Source organism: Pantherophis guttatus, chromosome 4, assembly GCF_059756535.1.
Source record: "Pantherophis guttatus breed Tessera chromosome 4, ASM5975653v1, whole genome shotgun sequence".
Classification (NCBI taxonomy): domain Eukaryota; kingdom Metazoa; phylum Chordata; class Lepidosauria; order Squamata; family Colubridae; genus Pantherophis; species Pantherophis guttatus.
Window position 1 is genome coordinate 119,189,665 of NC_142066.1, and position 16,226 is coordinate 119,205,890.

Here is a 16,226-nt window from a genome sequence, read left to right on the forward strand (position 1 = left end):
AGAACATTGCACTTACTCCAACATACTGCAACCATCCTAAATACACGGCAGTTCCCAATCATCCAAATATTGATCATGTGACCATTGGGATGCTACAATAGGCATAACTGTGAAAATTGGTCATAAATCACTTTTTTCAGTGCCACGCTAACTTCAAAAGCTTACTAAATGATTGGTTGTAAGCAGGGGTGAAATTCAGCAGGTTCTGACAGGTTCTGGAGAACCGGTAGCGGAAATTTTGAGTAGTTCGGTGAAGTGGCAAATACCACCTCTGGCTGGCCTAGAGTGACGTGGGAATGGCGATTTTGCAGTATCCTTCCCCTGCCACGCCTACCAAGTCACACCCATCAAGCCACACCACGCCCACCAAGCCACGCCCACCAGACCGGTTGAGAACTACCTGTGCTTAGACTTTTAAAAGAATCTTTTGTGCACTTGGAAATATAGAATCTGGAGCAATGATGATGAACTTATACATACACATTAGTTTTACTGGGTGCTGAACTACAAATATTGTATCTTATTAAGATGTTCTTAACATCTTAAGCCTACCAGGTAAGTTATAACTGTCAGGGTTCCAACCGATGCCCTATTGAGTTTTCTTTGTGTGTGTATATCAGGAGTGGGTTCCACTTACCTTTACTACCGGTTCGCAACGGGATCGCATAGATCGCCCATGAGGACGTCATGATGGGTGGGCGGAGCCTCCCACCGGTTTTACTACCAGTTCTATAAAACTGGACCGAACTGGGAGCAACCCACTACTGGTGTATATTCATGCTTTCATTCAAGCGACAGTAGATGTGACAGGATTTCTTACTTGCCATAAATATATTTTCATTTATTATGGAAGATAGAAAAGATAAATTGGGAGAATCAAAGGAAATATGTTTAAAAGTACAAGTGCCCAGCAGAAAATATTCTCCATTTCTGTTGTGCAAATGAAAGATAATTCCAGCTTTTAAAGAAAACCATCTTTAATAAATCAGATGTTAGTTCATGACCAGTTGAAAAGAGTCACAGAAAAATATGAGAATTTGAATTACTATTTTATATAACTAGAAAGTGAGGTAAGACAAGAACTCCCTTTCGATGGTAATTGCAGCTGAACCACAGCAGGAGCTACCTAGAATGTTATAATTTAAACATTCTAAAAATTGAAACTGGTTTTGTTGTGGTATTCAATAAATCACAGCAAATAAAATAATCAAATAACAGCTTTTATTTTGTTCCCTCAAACAAATTAGACTAATAGGCATAGAATCCAAAATGTTTCAAAACATCTGTTGGGAAATTCCTACTGTACCTGAGATTCCTTTTGCTATAGTATATTATCAAAACACTTTCTTTCCTGTTTGAGTTGTGAAAGGTATTGCTTTTTTAAATACTGTCTTTATACAGAACAAGAATCTGTTTCCATGGTTACAGTACTATAGTTCACATAATTCTCAGAAGGATCTGCTAGCAAAGTTTCTGTTTCAGATATAGACTGAAATTCTTGGCTTCTGTTACTGTTTTCCTACCAGACTCAATAGTAAATGTAAACTGAAACATTCAATCTTATTAGACAACAAGTCTGATATTTTATGACTGTGTGCGTGTGTTTGTGTGCGCGTGTTTACACGTGCATTTGTGTATGAAGTTTATCTGAATGAATTTTTCACCATTCTCTATGACACTTTAATGTTTTCATGTTATTCCATAGGTTTAATATTCAGTAAATGTACATGCATAAAAGGTTAATTAGCATTTTGATGAAAAAGTTGCATGAGAAGAAACAATTAAAGTGCTAATAACTATAAGCAATATGGAATAAGACTGCATGACCCAAAGATAGAAACGGATTGGTATACACAGTATATATCAGTGAGGGCTAACCTTTTTGCCATCGCATGCCAGGAAGGGGGGGGGAGGTTCGTGCGTGCCCACACCCATAATTCTATGCACCCCACTCCTGGCATGGGATCGCCCGGTAGGCCCGTTTTTGTCTCTCACCTGGCTCCAGATCCTCTCTATGGGGAGGATCTGGAGCCAGGTGGGAAAACAGCCTTCCCCACCCCCTGAGAGGCCCTCTGGAAGCCCGAAATGGCCTGTTTCCCAACTTCTGGTTGGACAGGAAGTGACATTTTTTGCTGTCCCTAGCCTCCAGAGACTCCTAGAGAGGATCTGGAGCCAGGTGAGAAAGAAAAATGGGCCTTCCCCACACCCACCCAGGCCCTCCGGAGGCAGGAAACAGCCTGTTTCCCTACTTCAGGTGGGCCCAGAAGGCCAGAAAATCAGCTGGCTGGCATGCACATGCGCGCCAGAGCTGAGCTGGCATGCCCACTGATATAGCTACGCATGCCACTTGTGGCACGCATGCCATAGGTTTGCCAACACAGGTATATATCAAAGAAAAGACATGAAGAAACTATGCAAATTATTACATTATTGTGCTGATTTCTTCTGTAAAGTTTTCTTTAAACTGTTACAAAGAAGAATACATCCATACATTAAGAAATAAAAGCCAAATGAACATGCAAGTTTCAAAAAAGCCAGAGATGGATGGACGATTACCATATTGTCACTATAACTGTTTGGCAACCAATATAAGGCTGGCAGAATCGGAACAGTTGACAAATGGAACCATAATTGGAGGCCGAAGCAGATAATCATTTTGTTAGCTGAAAGTAATTACAACTTAGAATATCTGATTATGAAAGTAAGAATGGAAAGAGAAAATTTCAGGTGAATGTTAAATGTTAAGACAAAAGTAATTTCAGTCTCCATACTGAATAAAAGTATAAATGGTGGCAAAGAAATGAAAGTGGTTGTAGATTTGCTTTCATAAATTCTGGTGTAGGGTACGGATGGCAGTGGAAAAGTAAAGAGATCAGTCTTAGAATAGAAGGTAATCAGAACAAAGATATTTTCAATGTCAATATATAGCTGTAACAGTCTAATACCATAAAAATGTGAGAGAAAGAAGATAGATGCTTTGAACTGTGGTGAAAGTACAACAGACTCTAAGAAGAACCTATCAGTCTTTTGTGGAAGAAAAATACTGACATGAGGCAATGTTCAGCAAACAGAAATTCATATAATTTAATGAGATGATAGATTAGGAAAAAAGAGAGAGAAAAACAAAACAAAAAGGGAATGGATAAAGGACCTAGGTTTATTGCTGTTGATAGTTTGACCTTAATTATCCCTGTAATCACAAAATCTGTCTTGACTTGATTGCATCTAATTAGTTAAACCACAGAACATTCATAGAAAACTAGAGTGCTTATTAATAAAACAATCTGAAGAGGAATATCCTCAAGAAGCCTATTTCTAATGTTAGGAAAATCCTCTCCCTAATATTATATGTTCTGGTTCCTACAGTTTTTATTTTTATGCCTTCAAAGAAATAAATAAAATTATGACAACATATAATTTTTCATTGAAATATAGTTTCACAGCTTCAAATCTATTTTGACATTATTTTTCAAAATTTGGGGGTTATCTAAAACAGTTCATTTAGTGATCGTTTTAAGTTACAACAGCACTATAAAAAGTGACTTATTGTTTTTAACATTTATGATTGTTGCAGCATTTCCATGGTCACATGATCAAAATTTGGACATTTGGCAACTGACTCATACTTAGGATGCTTGCAATGTCCCAGGCTCATGTGATCATCTTTTGAGACCCTCTGACAATAAAAGTTAGTGGGGAAGCCAGATTCACTTAACAACTGTGTTAGTACCGTATTTCCCAAAGCCCTGCCCTGCTCGTCCCATTTTTGTGAAAAATGGGCTCATTTTTCACAAAAATGGGGGCATTTTTGCTCTCCCTCAGCCCCCAGGAACACTCTGCAGGCCCCCCAAACCCTCTGTGTGCCCTGCTTTTTGCAAAAACGGGTGAAAAATGCATCCATTTTTGCGAAAAACGGGGCATGCACAGGGTTTGGGAGACCTGCAGAATGTTCCTGGGGACCAGGAAGGGCAACCCCCTTTTTTTTTTACTTGCCTCTTCGAAATCTTGGTGCGTCTTATACACCGGGGTGTTTTATAGTCCAAAAAATACGGTAACTTATCAGTGATTCATTTAACAACTGTGGCTAGAAAGATCATAAAATGGGGCAAAATTCACTTAAAAACTATCTCATTTAGCAACAGAAATTTTGGACTCAGTTGTGGTCGTGAGTCGAGGACTTCCTGTATTATATCACAGATTAATTTGCAGTTTCATGATAAACTATTGAAGTTTTTTCACTGGAAAAACATAGTTCTTGCCTGGTGTTCGTATGACTATCAAGTGACATGTATACATTGGGTTTCCCCCCCTTTCTTAGGAATTTCCGCTGAATGCTAAGAATGCCTTTGGAATGTATTTGGGAAAGAAATGACTCTGCTCTTTCTCTTCTATTTCTTCCCATCTTTCTGGTGCTGTTGTAAATGATTTGATTCAGAAGAATTTTGATCTACAATCATGACTGAAGAAAAAAATCTGGGGGTGTCTCAGACTGCCTTGTCACCTTCAAGAAGTACTAGCAGCTGTTCTTCTAAACAAGGAAGTCGGCAGGTAAATACAAAGTTATATTAATCTTTGTTTACAACTTTCTAGATTTGTGAAGAACATAAACGAAATATATAATACATTAAGTTCTGGCCATGTGACTATTTCAGAGAATCAATCGGATGCATTGAACATGTAATAACAATAAGTCCATCATGAATTTTGGACATTTTGTGTCAACATGGCATCATATACCAAATCTAAGACTTAAATAGCTGTGCAGTTGGCACAGCTATAATTTTCTTGTAAATCACAGTAGTGATATTTCATTCTTAGTAGAGCATTCTGCAACGCACTGCTTGGAGAATCCAAAGCTTCGGGTTGTTCAATAGTCGAGTAGCCTACACTGAGTGTGTTCCTTCCTTTAAATTTTTCTTCAGACACGCCCACTTGCTCAATGGAGCCTCAGTTTAGTTTACTCAGTTGAGCCTGTGACACTGTCTGAATTTTTCTCCAGTTTTTCTGGCAAGACTATTGTTCCTTTCCGAAGCGTTGGATTTTCCTGGATTGACCTTATTTCCTCGTTTGAACGTTGTTGCAGGGGTGAGTGGCCTGAGGCTCCAGGCTAATCGCCCGCTGTTTCTTCCTTCGCTCCGAGGAGCTCCGTTCCTCCTCAGACGCCTCCAATTGCCTCTGATTGCGGCCGGCGTGTGGGTTGGTTCCCCGGCCTGCCCCTGCCTCATCTAAAATGATCTGGATCCATTTTTCTAAAATTTATATATTAGAAAAACAGTTTGTTTGAACAGCCCCATCATTAAAAATTATTGCTGGGTTTTTGCAATGGCTTCTAATTTATCAAAATTTTAGCAAGCTACCAGCAAGACTCCAGGATTTAATTAGTTAGCCATTTCATTTATTATATAGGACTAAGATAATTTTTTAATAATTTGAAGACAGTTATTTTCTTATTGTGAAGTAACAAAGAAATTGCATGTTTTGAAGAATGAAAAAAATAGGTTTCATAAAAAATTGCTGTTGTACTTTATTTGCTCACAAAGCAATGCTTCTCAAATATTTGTTTTTTTGTAATGGTGTTATATGAAAACTTCCATAAACTAAGCATTGGCCATGTCGATTATGAATAATGGGAGATGTTTTCCAACATATAATTAGAGAATCATAATATTTTTGGTTAAGTACAATAGATCTCAGGGACAATATTACCACTCATTTTTTATTGGAAGTTCCTTCTGATTCTTATTTTCCTCCTTCCTTTTCAGTAACAATATTGGAGAGTGTTTTTGTAATCTAAATACCCTGTTTCCCTCAAAATAAGACATCCTCTGATAATAAGCCCAATCAGGCTTTTGAGCGCATGGCAATAAGGCCAAGCACTTATTTCAGGGTTCAAAAAAATATAAGACGGGGTCTTATTTTCGGGGAAACATGGTATTTATTTCAGTAGGAAAAATATATACTCGAATTAATGAACAAATAATAAAGAACATTAGATGCAATCCAACGACTAGAACCGTGATGGCGAACCTATGGCACGTGTGCCAGAGGTGGCATGCAGTAGCCTCTCTGTGAGCTGTTGCCCCAGTTCAGCACTGCCGTGCATGTGCGTGTGCTTCCCACTGGCCAGCTGGTCTTCGGGTCTCTGCCATGCAGGGGGTAGGCACATGCAGGGGGTGCACGCGCATGTGTGGGTGCGCAGGGGACAAGGCACATATGGGGGCATGCATGTACGGGGTGGGGTGCATGCGCGGGGCCCGCACACACATTGCATTTTGGGGGGTCCAGGCACACATGCATGCACACACACGCTTTGGGCACTCAGTCCGGAAAAGGTTAGCCATCACTAGACTAGAAGTTCTCCCTAGATCTGTTCTTGTATAAAAATTCATTGACTTACTTCCCTTTGCCAAGAATATAGATTAAGTATATTATTTCTCATGATGATATCAACTGCTACTCTTCATATTTATAATCATCCTTTGGCTGTATATTCACAACACAATTGAAAATTAACATTCTAAGATTTTAGATCAGCTTTATTATAATGCTCATGTGCTTTGTAAGTTACTTCAATAGTAAGAAAAAAATCAATATTAAGGTGAGATTTTGCTTTCATGTCATATCTCACTGAGTCGATTTGTCTGTCTCTCTCTCAGATACCTACATATACATTTGAAAGTCAGGCTTGCTCACATATTTTCAAGGTCTCTACGACACATCCTTTGAAACAAATAAAGGAATAAGAAAAGATTTGGTGGATTACAGATCTATTTGCCTAGCAGACTGTTTTCAAAGGAGGCAAATCCAGTGCTTCTGGAAGGTTTATTGTCAGGTCATGAAGAGGCAGGGGAAAAATTGCCTCTTTTCAACCCTTAGTAACTGCTGTTGAAAGAATCTGGAAGCACAAAAGTTCTGTAGACAAATATAACTCAGTTTCATCTTTTGCTATGTTTTTATGAACCCCAATTATCAGAGAAATAGCATTTGTTGTAAATGCTCAGTTGTAAACTGCCCAGAGTCACTAAGGTGAGATGGGCAGTACAAAAATTCAATAAATAAATAAAAATAAATGAATGTTCCATTTAAAATCATTTACAGATCAAGAGTAAGAATAGTTCCTTTTATATTCTGCTTATTCAGCTTATTAGACAAAAACGTAGCTAAAACACTGGTAGTTCAAATTAGCAAACCTTTATAAGGTCTTAGAAAGCATTTGTATGTTGCTGAAACAACAGTTCTTCCCAAGTGACTTTTAATCAACACCTTCAACTATAACTGACAAAGGTATTGATCATTCCCTTAGCAATCCCACACAAAAAATTGATCCTGCTTTTCCAATAAATGCCACTGCTTTCAATAAATCTTTATTGGATCCTTGGGCTTCACTAGGGCAGGTAGTGGCCAATTTATTATGTTCCATAAACACATTTGTTAAGTGGAAAAATTACCAAAAGAAGTTAGAAAAGTGTTGATTTTAGGGTGGCATTACAGGTAGTCCTCAACTTATGACCACAATTGACCCCAAAATTTCTGTTGCTAGTAAGACAATAGTTAAGTGAATTTTTCACCATTTTACAACCTTTTGTTCTGACCTAGGCTTCCCCAAAAAGCATGAAGCAGAATCCTGGTCCTGACAAAACCCCTTTTATTAAACAACAGTGAATTCCTCTCATTCACCTTCAGCAAAGTCTTTCAAGGCAGAATTTACAGTCATAGACCTTATCTGGCTTGGAGAGCTGCCAAGCCGATACCTTCAAAACTTGGCAAAAAGTTTTGGAGAGTCACAAACCAATTAGGCGAACTAATTGTCTCCTGCAAACTCCACTCCCCTTTCGCTCCTCTTTTATTCCCTCTGGGAGTGGCCATTCATCGTCCATCTGTGGCCTTACTCCCAAGTCGACCCTTGTTCTTTAGCTGTTCCCTTTGTCTGGCAACTCTGCGCATGCGCACACTGGGAACAGGCTCCAGCTGTTGATCTGCCTCACTGATGTCTGCCTCTGAAGGCAGCTGATAACTGGCATCCAGCCCTGGCCCCTCTCTGCCTCCAATGCAGAGCCCTCATCAGAGCCTTCCCAGACTCCAGGACTGTCCCATGTTCCTTCCCAACCTCCTCACTGTCCGAATCTGCTGCCAGCTCTGCTGGGTGCTGGCAGGCCACAACACCTTTCTTATCACAGTTGTTAAGTGAATGACTGCAGTTGTTAAGTTAGTAACACAGTTGTTAAGTGAATCTGGCTTCCCCTCTGACTTTGCTCCTCAGAAGGTTGCAAAAGGTGATCACATGAACCTGGAACACTACAGCCAACATAAATATGAACCAGTTGTCAAACATCTGAATGTAAATCACATGACCATGTGGATGCTGCAATGGTTGTAAGTGTGAAAAACAGTCATGTTATTTTTTTCAGTGCTATTGTAATTTTGAATGGTCACTAAATGAATGGTTGTAAACCAAGGACTACCTATGTTAAAAATGCAGATATGATACCTTTTTATTTTCTTTTTTCCTTTTCCACATTAAAAAAACTTTAATTCTTTGTTTCTACAACGTTGTATTTAAAAAGAAATAATCATGACCTCAAATTACATTTTTACTTCTCCAAAATTAACCACACAATTCAAGAAGATATGATGAATGTCTTGGGGAACAAATTTAGTGCTACAGAAGAAGAGCAAAGAATTAGTTGTGAACTTTTATAAATTTTATCTTTTTATTGCTAAGAAGGAGATTGCTTATGGGATTTTAACCTTTGGAATCCATACATGGCTGCTTTCAATCCTGCAGACATATGATTTTGATGAATTGGCTTCTTTAAATTTCTGTTTTCCATAGAAAGCTCTGGCCCTCCCATGGTGCTGGAACTGTGGTCTGAGATTTAGAAAAAAGCTAGAAAATAAAGGATGTCAGTACAATTATTGGTTTTAGGATTGCACAGATAGTCATTTAATAGCATGCATCACAACCCCTCCAAGCACAGTATGACAAAGCTTCAAACTTTAACGTATGTAAAAGAAAGAAGAGCATATTATTGACAAATTCAGCAAATCAATTGGGGATGAAAGAACAGAATCATAAAAATCTCCCATGGTACAGAAATGAAAAGCAAATTTGGAAACAATTGTGCCAATTTTGTGAGCTGTTACAAATGTTTCTGTTGATGCTGCTGATGCAAAATCCTGTACTCCCCCACAAAACTGCTTTCTATTTTGAGCAGTTGAAAAATATGCACTACAACTGAGTCCATTTTATTCTAGACACAAGTCTGGCACTGTCATCTGGCATGTTGATGGAGCTTTAAGAACAAAAAGTAGTTTGAACTTACGCTAGCTCACGTGTTCCATTATTTTGCCCTAAAATAACAAGAACCTTCTATTAGTTTCTGGTACTACCCATAGCAGAAAATTAGGGGTCCTATTTCAGCACAGATTTCAGCACAGATCGTAACTGTTACCCCAAAGGTCTGACATGCCCTATATTCTATATGAAAAGTGAATCACTAAATTCTTCTTTAGAAAAGCTTCATGCTTTATATGTAAGGAAATGCTGAACAATGAGTCATATAGGCATTAGTGGACAATTTCCACTCTTGTTCTTTTGATTTGTATAAATCTTGTTAAAAGATCTCACCTTAAGCAATTCTGTGGACAATTCCAGAAGTTATTGATCATAGGGTATCTGTGTATGTGTGCGCACATATACATGTGTATGACCACACACTTCTGATATTTGAATGATTGATGGTTGCTTTCATAGAGTCAAATTATTCCTCTACTCATGCATCCAGTCCTCATTAGTGAGGAGAGGCCAGTGTGATTTTAGAGTTTAAAAAATAAAGTTTATAAAATTGAGTGGAAAATATTAAAAAGAATACCATCAGACTTCAATATGACATTTCCAGGGAATTTATGATGTTGACATGTCTGTATTTTTTTAAAAAATAGCATTACATCGGAGTACTGTCTGCCACCTTTCAGTGTCCTTAGGGCTTGGAATTCAATCCTCATGTTACCGTTTTTATAAGACACAAAGAACACATAATTTATTTAGTGCATGGTCAGAATTAAGCCTCCCTGAGTCTTCGGAGAGGGGCGGCATATAAATTGAATTAATTAAATTAAATTAAAATTAAATTAATTATTTAGAATTATCTATTCATAAATAAAACCATTAAGTTTAAAACATGCATTAAGGACTATTATCTGACTCGCCTTTTTTATGCTGTCTCAGAAAACAAATTGTTAGTTTTGTTTAAAAAGATAACTATAAAGTTTTGACTTTCTACCTAGTTGAGGATACTTGGGATTATGAGAGCACAAAGCTATGTATATTTGTTTGGGTAACTACTTGTACATCACTCTGTGCCCCACCTCCCTAAACAAACAAGACAGTAGTATATCTTTGAATATGTTTAAATAAATATATAGATGTAAGCACTCTCAATAATATAATATAATTTTATGGAATAGGCAAAAGTATCTGTACAAAATAAATTGCCATTACACAAAGATGCCTGACTATAGCTCAATGAACAAATCCCGTATTGAATCCTGTATTTTTTGGAATATACCATATCAAAGGCATCTAATAAAATTAGAGGAGCTGATTCCAATGTATCTGCTGTGATATCATTATACTAATAACTAGGTGGGTATTATGAACTTGAACATTGGGCGCTATCTAACAAAATGAAATTCAACAGTGAAAAAAGCAAGGTTTTTTCCAAACACAGTTCTGGGCTGCATAAACAGAGGGATAGAATCAAGATCACGTGAAGTGTTAATACCACTTTATAATGCCTTGGTAAGGCACACTTGGAATATTGCATTCAGTTTTGGTCTCCACGATGTAAAAAAGATGCTGAGACTCTAGAAAGAGTGCAGAAAAGAGCAACAAATATGATTAGGGGACTGGAGGCTAAAACATAAGAACGGTTGCAGGAACTGAATATGTCTAGTTTAATGAAGAGAAGGACTAGGAGACATGATAGCAGTGTTCCAATATCTCAGGGGTTTCCACAAAGAGGGAGTCAAACTATTCTTCAACGCACCTCAGGGTAGAACAAGAAGCAGTGGGTGGAAACTAATCAAGGAGAGAAGCAATTTAGAACTAAGGAGAAATTTCCTGACAGTTAGAACAGTTAATAAGTGGAACAACTTGCCTGTAAAAGTTGTGAATGCTCCAACATTGGAAATTTTTAAGAAGATGTCGGGTAACCATTTGTCTGAAGTGGTGTAGGGTTTCCTGCTTGGTCAGGGGGTTGGACTAGAAGACCTCCAAGGTCCCTTCCAACTCTGTTATTCTATTCTATTATTAAATACTGACCTATTTTTTTTAAATTGATGAGTGAATTATGGAAGGCAATGCTTTCTGTAGGTTTCTGGTCAATATTATAGTTTTAGCATTCAATTGAACAAAAATACTGGTCTATAACTAGCCCTTTTTATTATATATTTCTCAGGCTCCAATATTTCTGTGATATAGGCCTTATTAAATGATAAAATATAATAGAAAAAAATAATGATAATCGACTCTAGCAATATGTGCTAATAAGTCTGTAAAAGTTCTGTATTTTTCCATTAAAGTCTATTGTAGTTCAAAGGCTTTCCCCAATTCCATGGATGATTGTCTCTGATTTCTTGTACGGTCAATTTATTTAGTCTTCATGAGAATTCTCTTCTACTTTAGTATTTCCCAGGAAATTAAAATTTGCTGTTCACTTACAGTAGAGGTCTCTGACCCTCAGGCCATGGCCCACTATGGCGCTGTGGCAGTGGTGGGATTCAAAAATTTTTACTACCGATTCTTTGGGCATGGCTTGGTGGCATGGCATGGCTCGGTGAGCTTGGCAGGGGAAGGATACTGTAAAATCTCCATTCCCTCTCCACTCCAGGGGAAGGTTACTGCAAAATCCCCATTTCTTCCCGATCAGGAGACTCAGGAGGCAGAGAATAGATGGGGGTGGGGCCAGCCAGAGGTGGTATTTACCGATAGTTTTTCACAGTCAGAGGTGGTATTAACTGGTTCTCGAAACTACTCAAAATTTCTGCTACCGTTCTCCAGAACTGGTCAAAACCTGTTGAATACCACCTCTGTGCTGTGGCCTATTGGGAATTGGGTGACCAAAGCAACAGGCGAGCATGCAAAACTTCATTTGCGCATGTGTGGGATTTAAGTTGCATGCACAAAATTGATTCCTCCCCGCCACCAAAACCACTAAAGCCACCAGTGCCACCGGGCCACAGAACAAAAAAGGTTGGAGACTCCTAATTTATAGGAATCTCTAGCTGATATAATTGAGAATAAAAATTATAAAAGGAGAACCAGTACTGTGTAATAGTTATAGATTCTGATCTATGCCGTACCTGCATGGTAGATAGTGGTCTACAATTGTTAGCCTTTCAAGGTAAACCAAACTACAAAACCAAAGTTATGAATGCTAATATGACTTTTATTATATGGTTATAAAAACAGAACCTTGTAAGTCTGAATGCACTTTCTCTCTTCCTCTCTTTTTCCTCATGAGAATTAGAGCTTTTATCAAATCTAAGAAGTTTCCTCAAATTGCATTTCTGCTTTGGACTTAATTTTGTTTTATTTGATCATTGTCTTTGCTCTGATTCTTCCTCCTGTTCCTTAAGGTTACTTTTACAACTATAAGATGGACCCCCCCCCCCCCGTCCCAAAGTTTACCTATCCTGGAGGTTATTACTATTGCACATAGTCCTCTGGTCACACAATATCATTTTATGTGCTTGGCAACCAACTCTCATTTATGAGAGGTTGCAGCATCCCGCAGTCATGTGATCATGATTTGCAATTATTTTAGTTGACTTCTGGGATTTTTTTATTAGTTTTTGATAGAAAAAGCTCATTTGGGAGAATAATAATAATAATAATAATAATAATAATAATAATAATAATAATAATAATAATAATAATAATAATAATAATAATTTTATTTCTATACCGCCCTTCTCCCGAAGGACTCAGGGCGGTGTACAGCCAGTTTAAAAACACAAGACACAACAATAATTAAAAATTAAAATAATTAAATAAATTTGGCTGATTTAAAACTCTAAAAATTAAAATACCCCAATTTAAAATTATTATATTGACAGCCCTGCCTGGCGGAACAACAAGGTCTTCAATGCGCAGCGGAACACCCGGAGGTCGGAGAATGAATTCACTTAGCAGCCATGTAATCCATTAGTGACCACAATGATTTGCTTTACATCTGTTGTAAAATTGAGTCAAGTCACATGGTAACCTGTTTAATTACTGCAATTACTTATAGCAATAGCACTTAGACTTATATACCGCTTCATGGTGCTTTACAGTCCTCTCTAAGCAATTTACAGAGTCAGCCTATTGCCCCCAACAATCTGGCTCCTCATTTTAACAACCTCGGAAGGATGGAAGGCTGAGTCAAGCTTGAACAGGTCAGAATCGAACTGCCAAACTGCAGGCAGCCAATCCTCAGCAGAATTAGCCTGCACTACTGCAGTCTAACCACTGTGCCACTATGGCAGACATTCCAGGATCAATTGTGGTCATTATGAGGACTACTTGAACAATGAAGAGATTCTGATATTGCATTGAATTGATTCAGGATCATCATCATCATATAATTAATAGATTCTTTCTCCATAGATTACTGTCTATCATTCACATAAATATAGGTATAGAATTTGTTCAGACAATAACCCATTAAATTTCCAGTTTTCTGTTTTGATTCTCAATATTTCTGAACGTATTTTAGAGACTATTTTAAAATATTGATAAATGACAATAATATTTTTGTTATAAGCTAAAAATGCATACAAATCATATCAAAACATTTATTGCAGCAAAGCTGAAATCAGTGCCTCTATTCTGAACAGAGGTATTGATTTCAGCTTTGTGGGAGTTAAAGTTTTTGTATGATTTGTATGCATTTCTCCTATAGTCGGGCACAGCAGTCAGGATGGGTGGAGATTTGGTTGAGTTGTGATTGGACCGGGTCTGCAGAAATCAAGGAAGTCCCTCCTCCTGACTGTGGCTGTCAGTTTTTCGACTCGGTCGAGTCAGGACCAGTCGTGTCCAGGGGTAGCTCTTACAGATAATTCAAAAAAAAAAAAAAAAAAAAAGACCAACACAGGAGGTTTCTTCTTGGGGAATTGCCCCTGAATAGTTCCAGCGTAGTAGCACCTCCTAGCTCTGCTGAAGACCGCGCAGCGGTTAAATCGCCGCCTGGCGATTCCATCGGCCACGCGCACGAGTTCGCTCCGTCGTGTCGGCCTCATTCCTTCCGACAGCTGAGGGGAGCGTGAGGGGACTTCGATTGATCTGCCGGCGGTAAATTTTGGCGTGAAGCGCTTCCGCGCCCTTTTCAGTGCATTCACCGGCTGGCTTGCACTTCGCCGACAAGGATTCCTTTCGGAGCGGCGCTTTGAGGCTTATTGGATAGCGCGGCCTGGACATCTTCGGCTGGCAGTTTTTGGCGCGTTGACAGTTCCGCGCAAATTGAAGTGCTTCGACCGGCTGGCTAGCACTTCACAGGAGCCTCGCCTTGCCTGTTATTGCCTTTTATTGCCCGCGCAGTGAGTACATCCCTATCGGGGCTCCGGTGGGCCTATTTGGACTCGTAATCCTAGCAGCCATTTTGTACTGTTTATAACATGGCGGACACCAAGGCCTCTAGTAAGGGAGGCAAGGGGAAACGTTCCCAGAAACAACGGGATCCAGAGGAAGTCCTTCTTTCCAATAATCAGGCTAAGAGGCCCAGGATCCAAACGCCCCTTCAGGCCCCAATGTCCAAAGAGGAACAGAGGAGGCATAAGGAGATAGAAAAAGCCTGTAATAGAGCGGCATCCTCCTCTAAGGCGCAACCTGGGCCTTCTTCGGATCTAGGGCCATTACCTACTCCTATCACAATAGAAGCTATTCCCCAATCTTCTCTGGCTCCACCTCTCTCTCCTGATATTTCGGTTAAAGAAGATTCCTTGGCCCCTGAGACAGTGACCGTATTCCCTTCTGAGGCTCCTGAGGTCGCTCCTCCTAAAGCAATCCAGGGCACAGGACCTGTTTCCCGGGATTCCGGGGATGATGTAACCCAGACCTCACAAGGCCAAAAGATAGATATTACTCCGACCTTGGCCCAGTTGATCGCTGACTCCATTAAACAGGGTATCGCCCAGGGGTTACAGGAGAGAGCATCTTCCAAAGTGTCAGATTATTTGAGCCGCCATACTCCTTCGGTCATTTCTCAACCTTTGCAGGCATCCTCTCAGACCCCAGCGAGGGCGGTTTCTCCTTCCAGAGACAGCCAGGGGTCCCTTTCGGGGGAGGAAGAACAAGCCATTATTGAGCAGGATTTGTCCGATGATGAGGGATTGGAGCCTGATCAGCCCGCGTTTGTAGGCTTGTTTCGCCCCCAGATGTTCCGCTCCTTGTTATACAAGGCCCAGACCACCACAGGGCTTGGCCTTCCAGCGGCCAAAACCCAACCTCAACCTGGGACATCGGCGGCTACTTCTTCCTTATTTGAAGTGCCTGCAGTACAAACGGAAATAGTTCCAGCCCTAAAATTATTTACGTACGTACTACAGAGACAATGGAAGAATCCCAGTACAGGTCCAATTCCTAACAGCCTGGATAGGCGTTTACATAATCTGGCGGCAGAGTATGCTTCTCTTTTGCAGATACCCTCTGTGGACGCACCAGTGGCAGCCCTATCATCACTTTCACCCTCTTCAGGCCCGGCAGAGGAGTCCCTGCGCCCGGAAGAAAGAAAGGCGGAACGAACCCTCATCAAAGGCCACCAGGCGGCGGCCTGGTCTGTCCAAGCGGCATCAGCCGCATCCTTTTTTAACCGGGCGTCAATCCTCTGGTTAAAACAGTTGCAGGGTCGTATTTCTTCTTCGGATGTGAGAACACATCAAGATATTAATAAAATATTAGCAGGAGTGGAATTTTCGGCGGATGCCACCCTGAATGCCACCAGATTTTCCGGAAAGGCCATCGGCTCCTCAGTCACTTCTCGCAGGTTGCTGTGGTTAAAATATTGGCAAGCCGACGTTCGTAATAAGTGGCGCCTGGCTTCGTTGCCATATGCGGGTGACAAACTATTTGGCCCTTCACTTGAACCCCTTCTAATTGAGACCAGGGATCACCAGAAGATCTTGCCAGCTATGTCTCGCCGGGCAGATGGTCGTTCGTCTGGCTCCTTTCGATCGCAGTCCTTTCG

At 39.8% G+C, this 16,226-nt stretch overlaps 1 protein-coding gene across 18 annotated transcripts in view; it reads left to right on the forward strand.

Moving 5' to 3' along the window:
* OSBPL3 (oxysterol binding protein like 3) overlaps positions 1-16,226 on the forward strand; it is a 112,994-nt gene that overhangs the window by 34,548 nt on the left and 62,220 nt on the right. For 9 of the 18 annotated variants that reach the window (XM_034402138.3, XM_087892655.1, XM_087892651.1 and 6 more), the window contains one exon: positions 4,436-4,548. In XM_034402138.3, the coding sequence (XP_034258029.2) occupies positions 4,456-4,548 (93 nt within the window). In that variant the 5' untranslated portion in view covers positions 4,436-4,455. The remainder of the gene's footprint in view (positions 1-4,435; positions 4,549-16,226) is intronic. The other 9 variants (XM_087892654.1, XM_087892660.1, XM_087892662.1 and 6 more) reach the window with 1 other exon arrangement.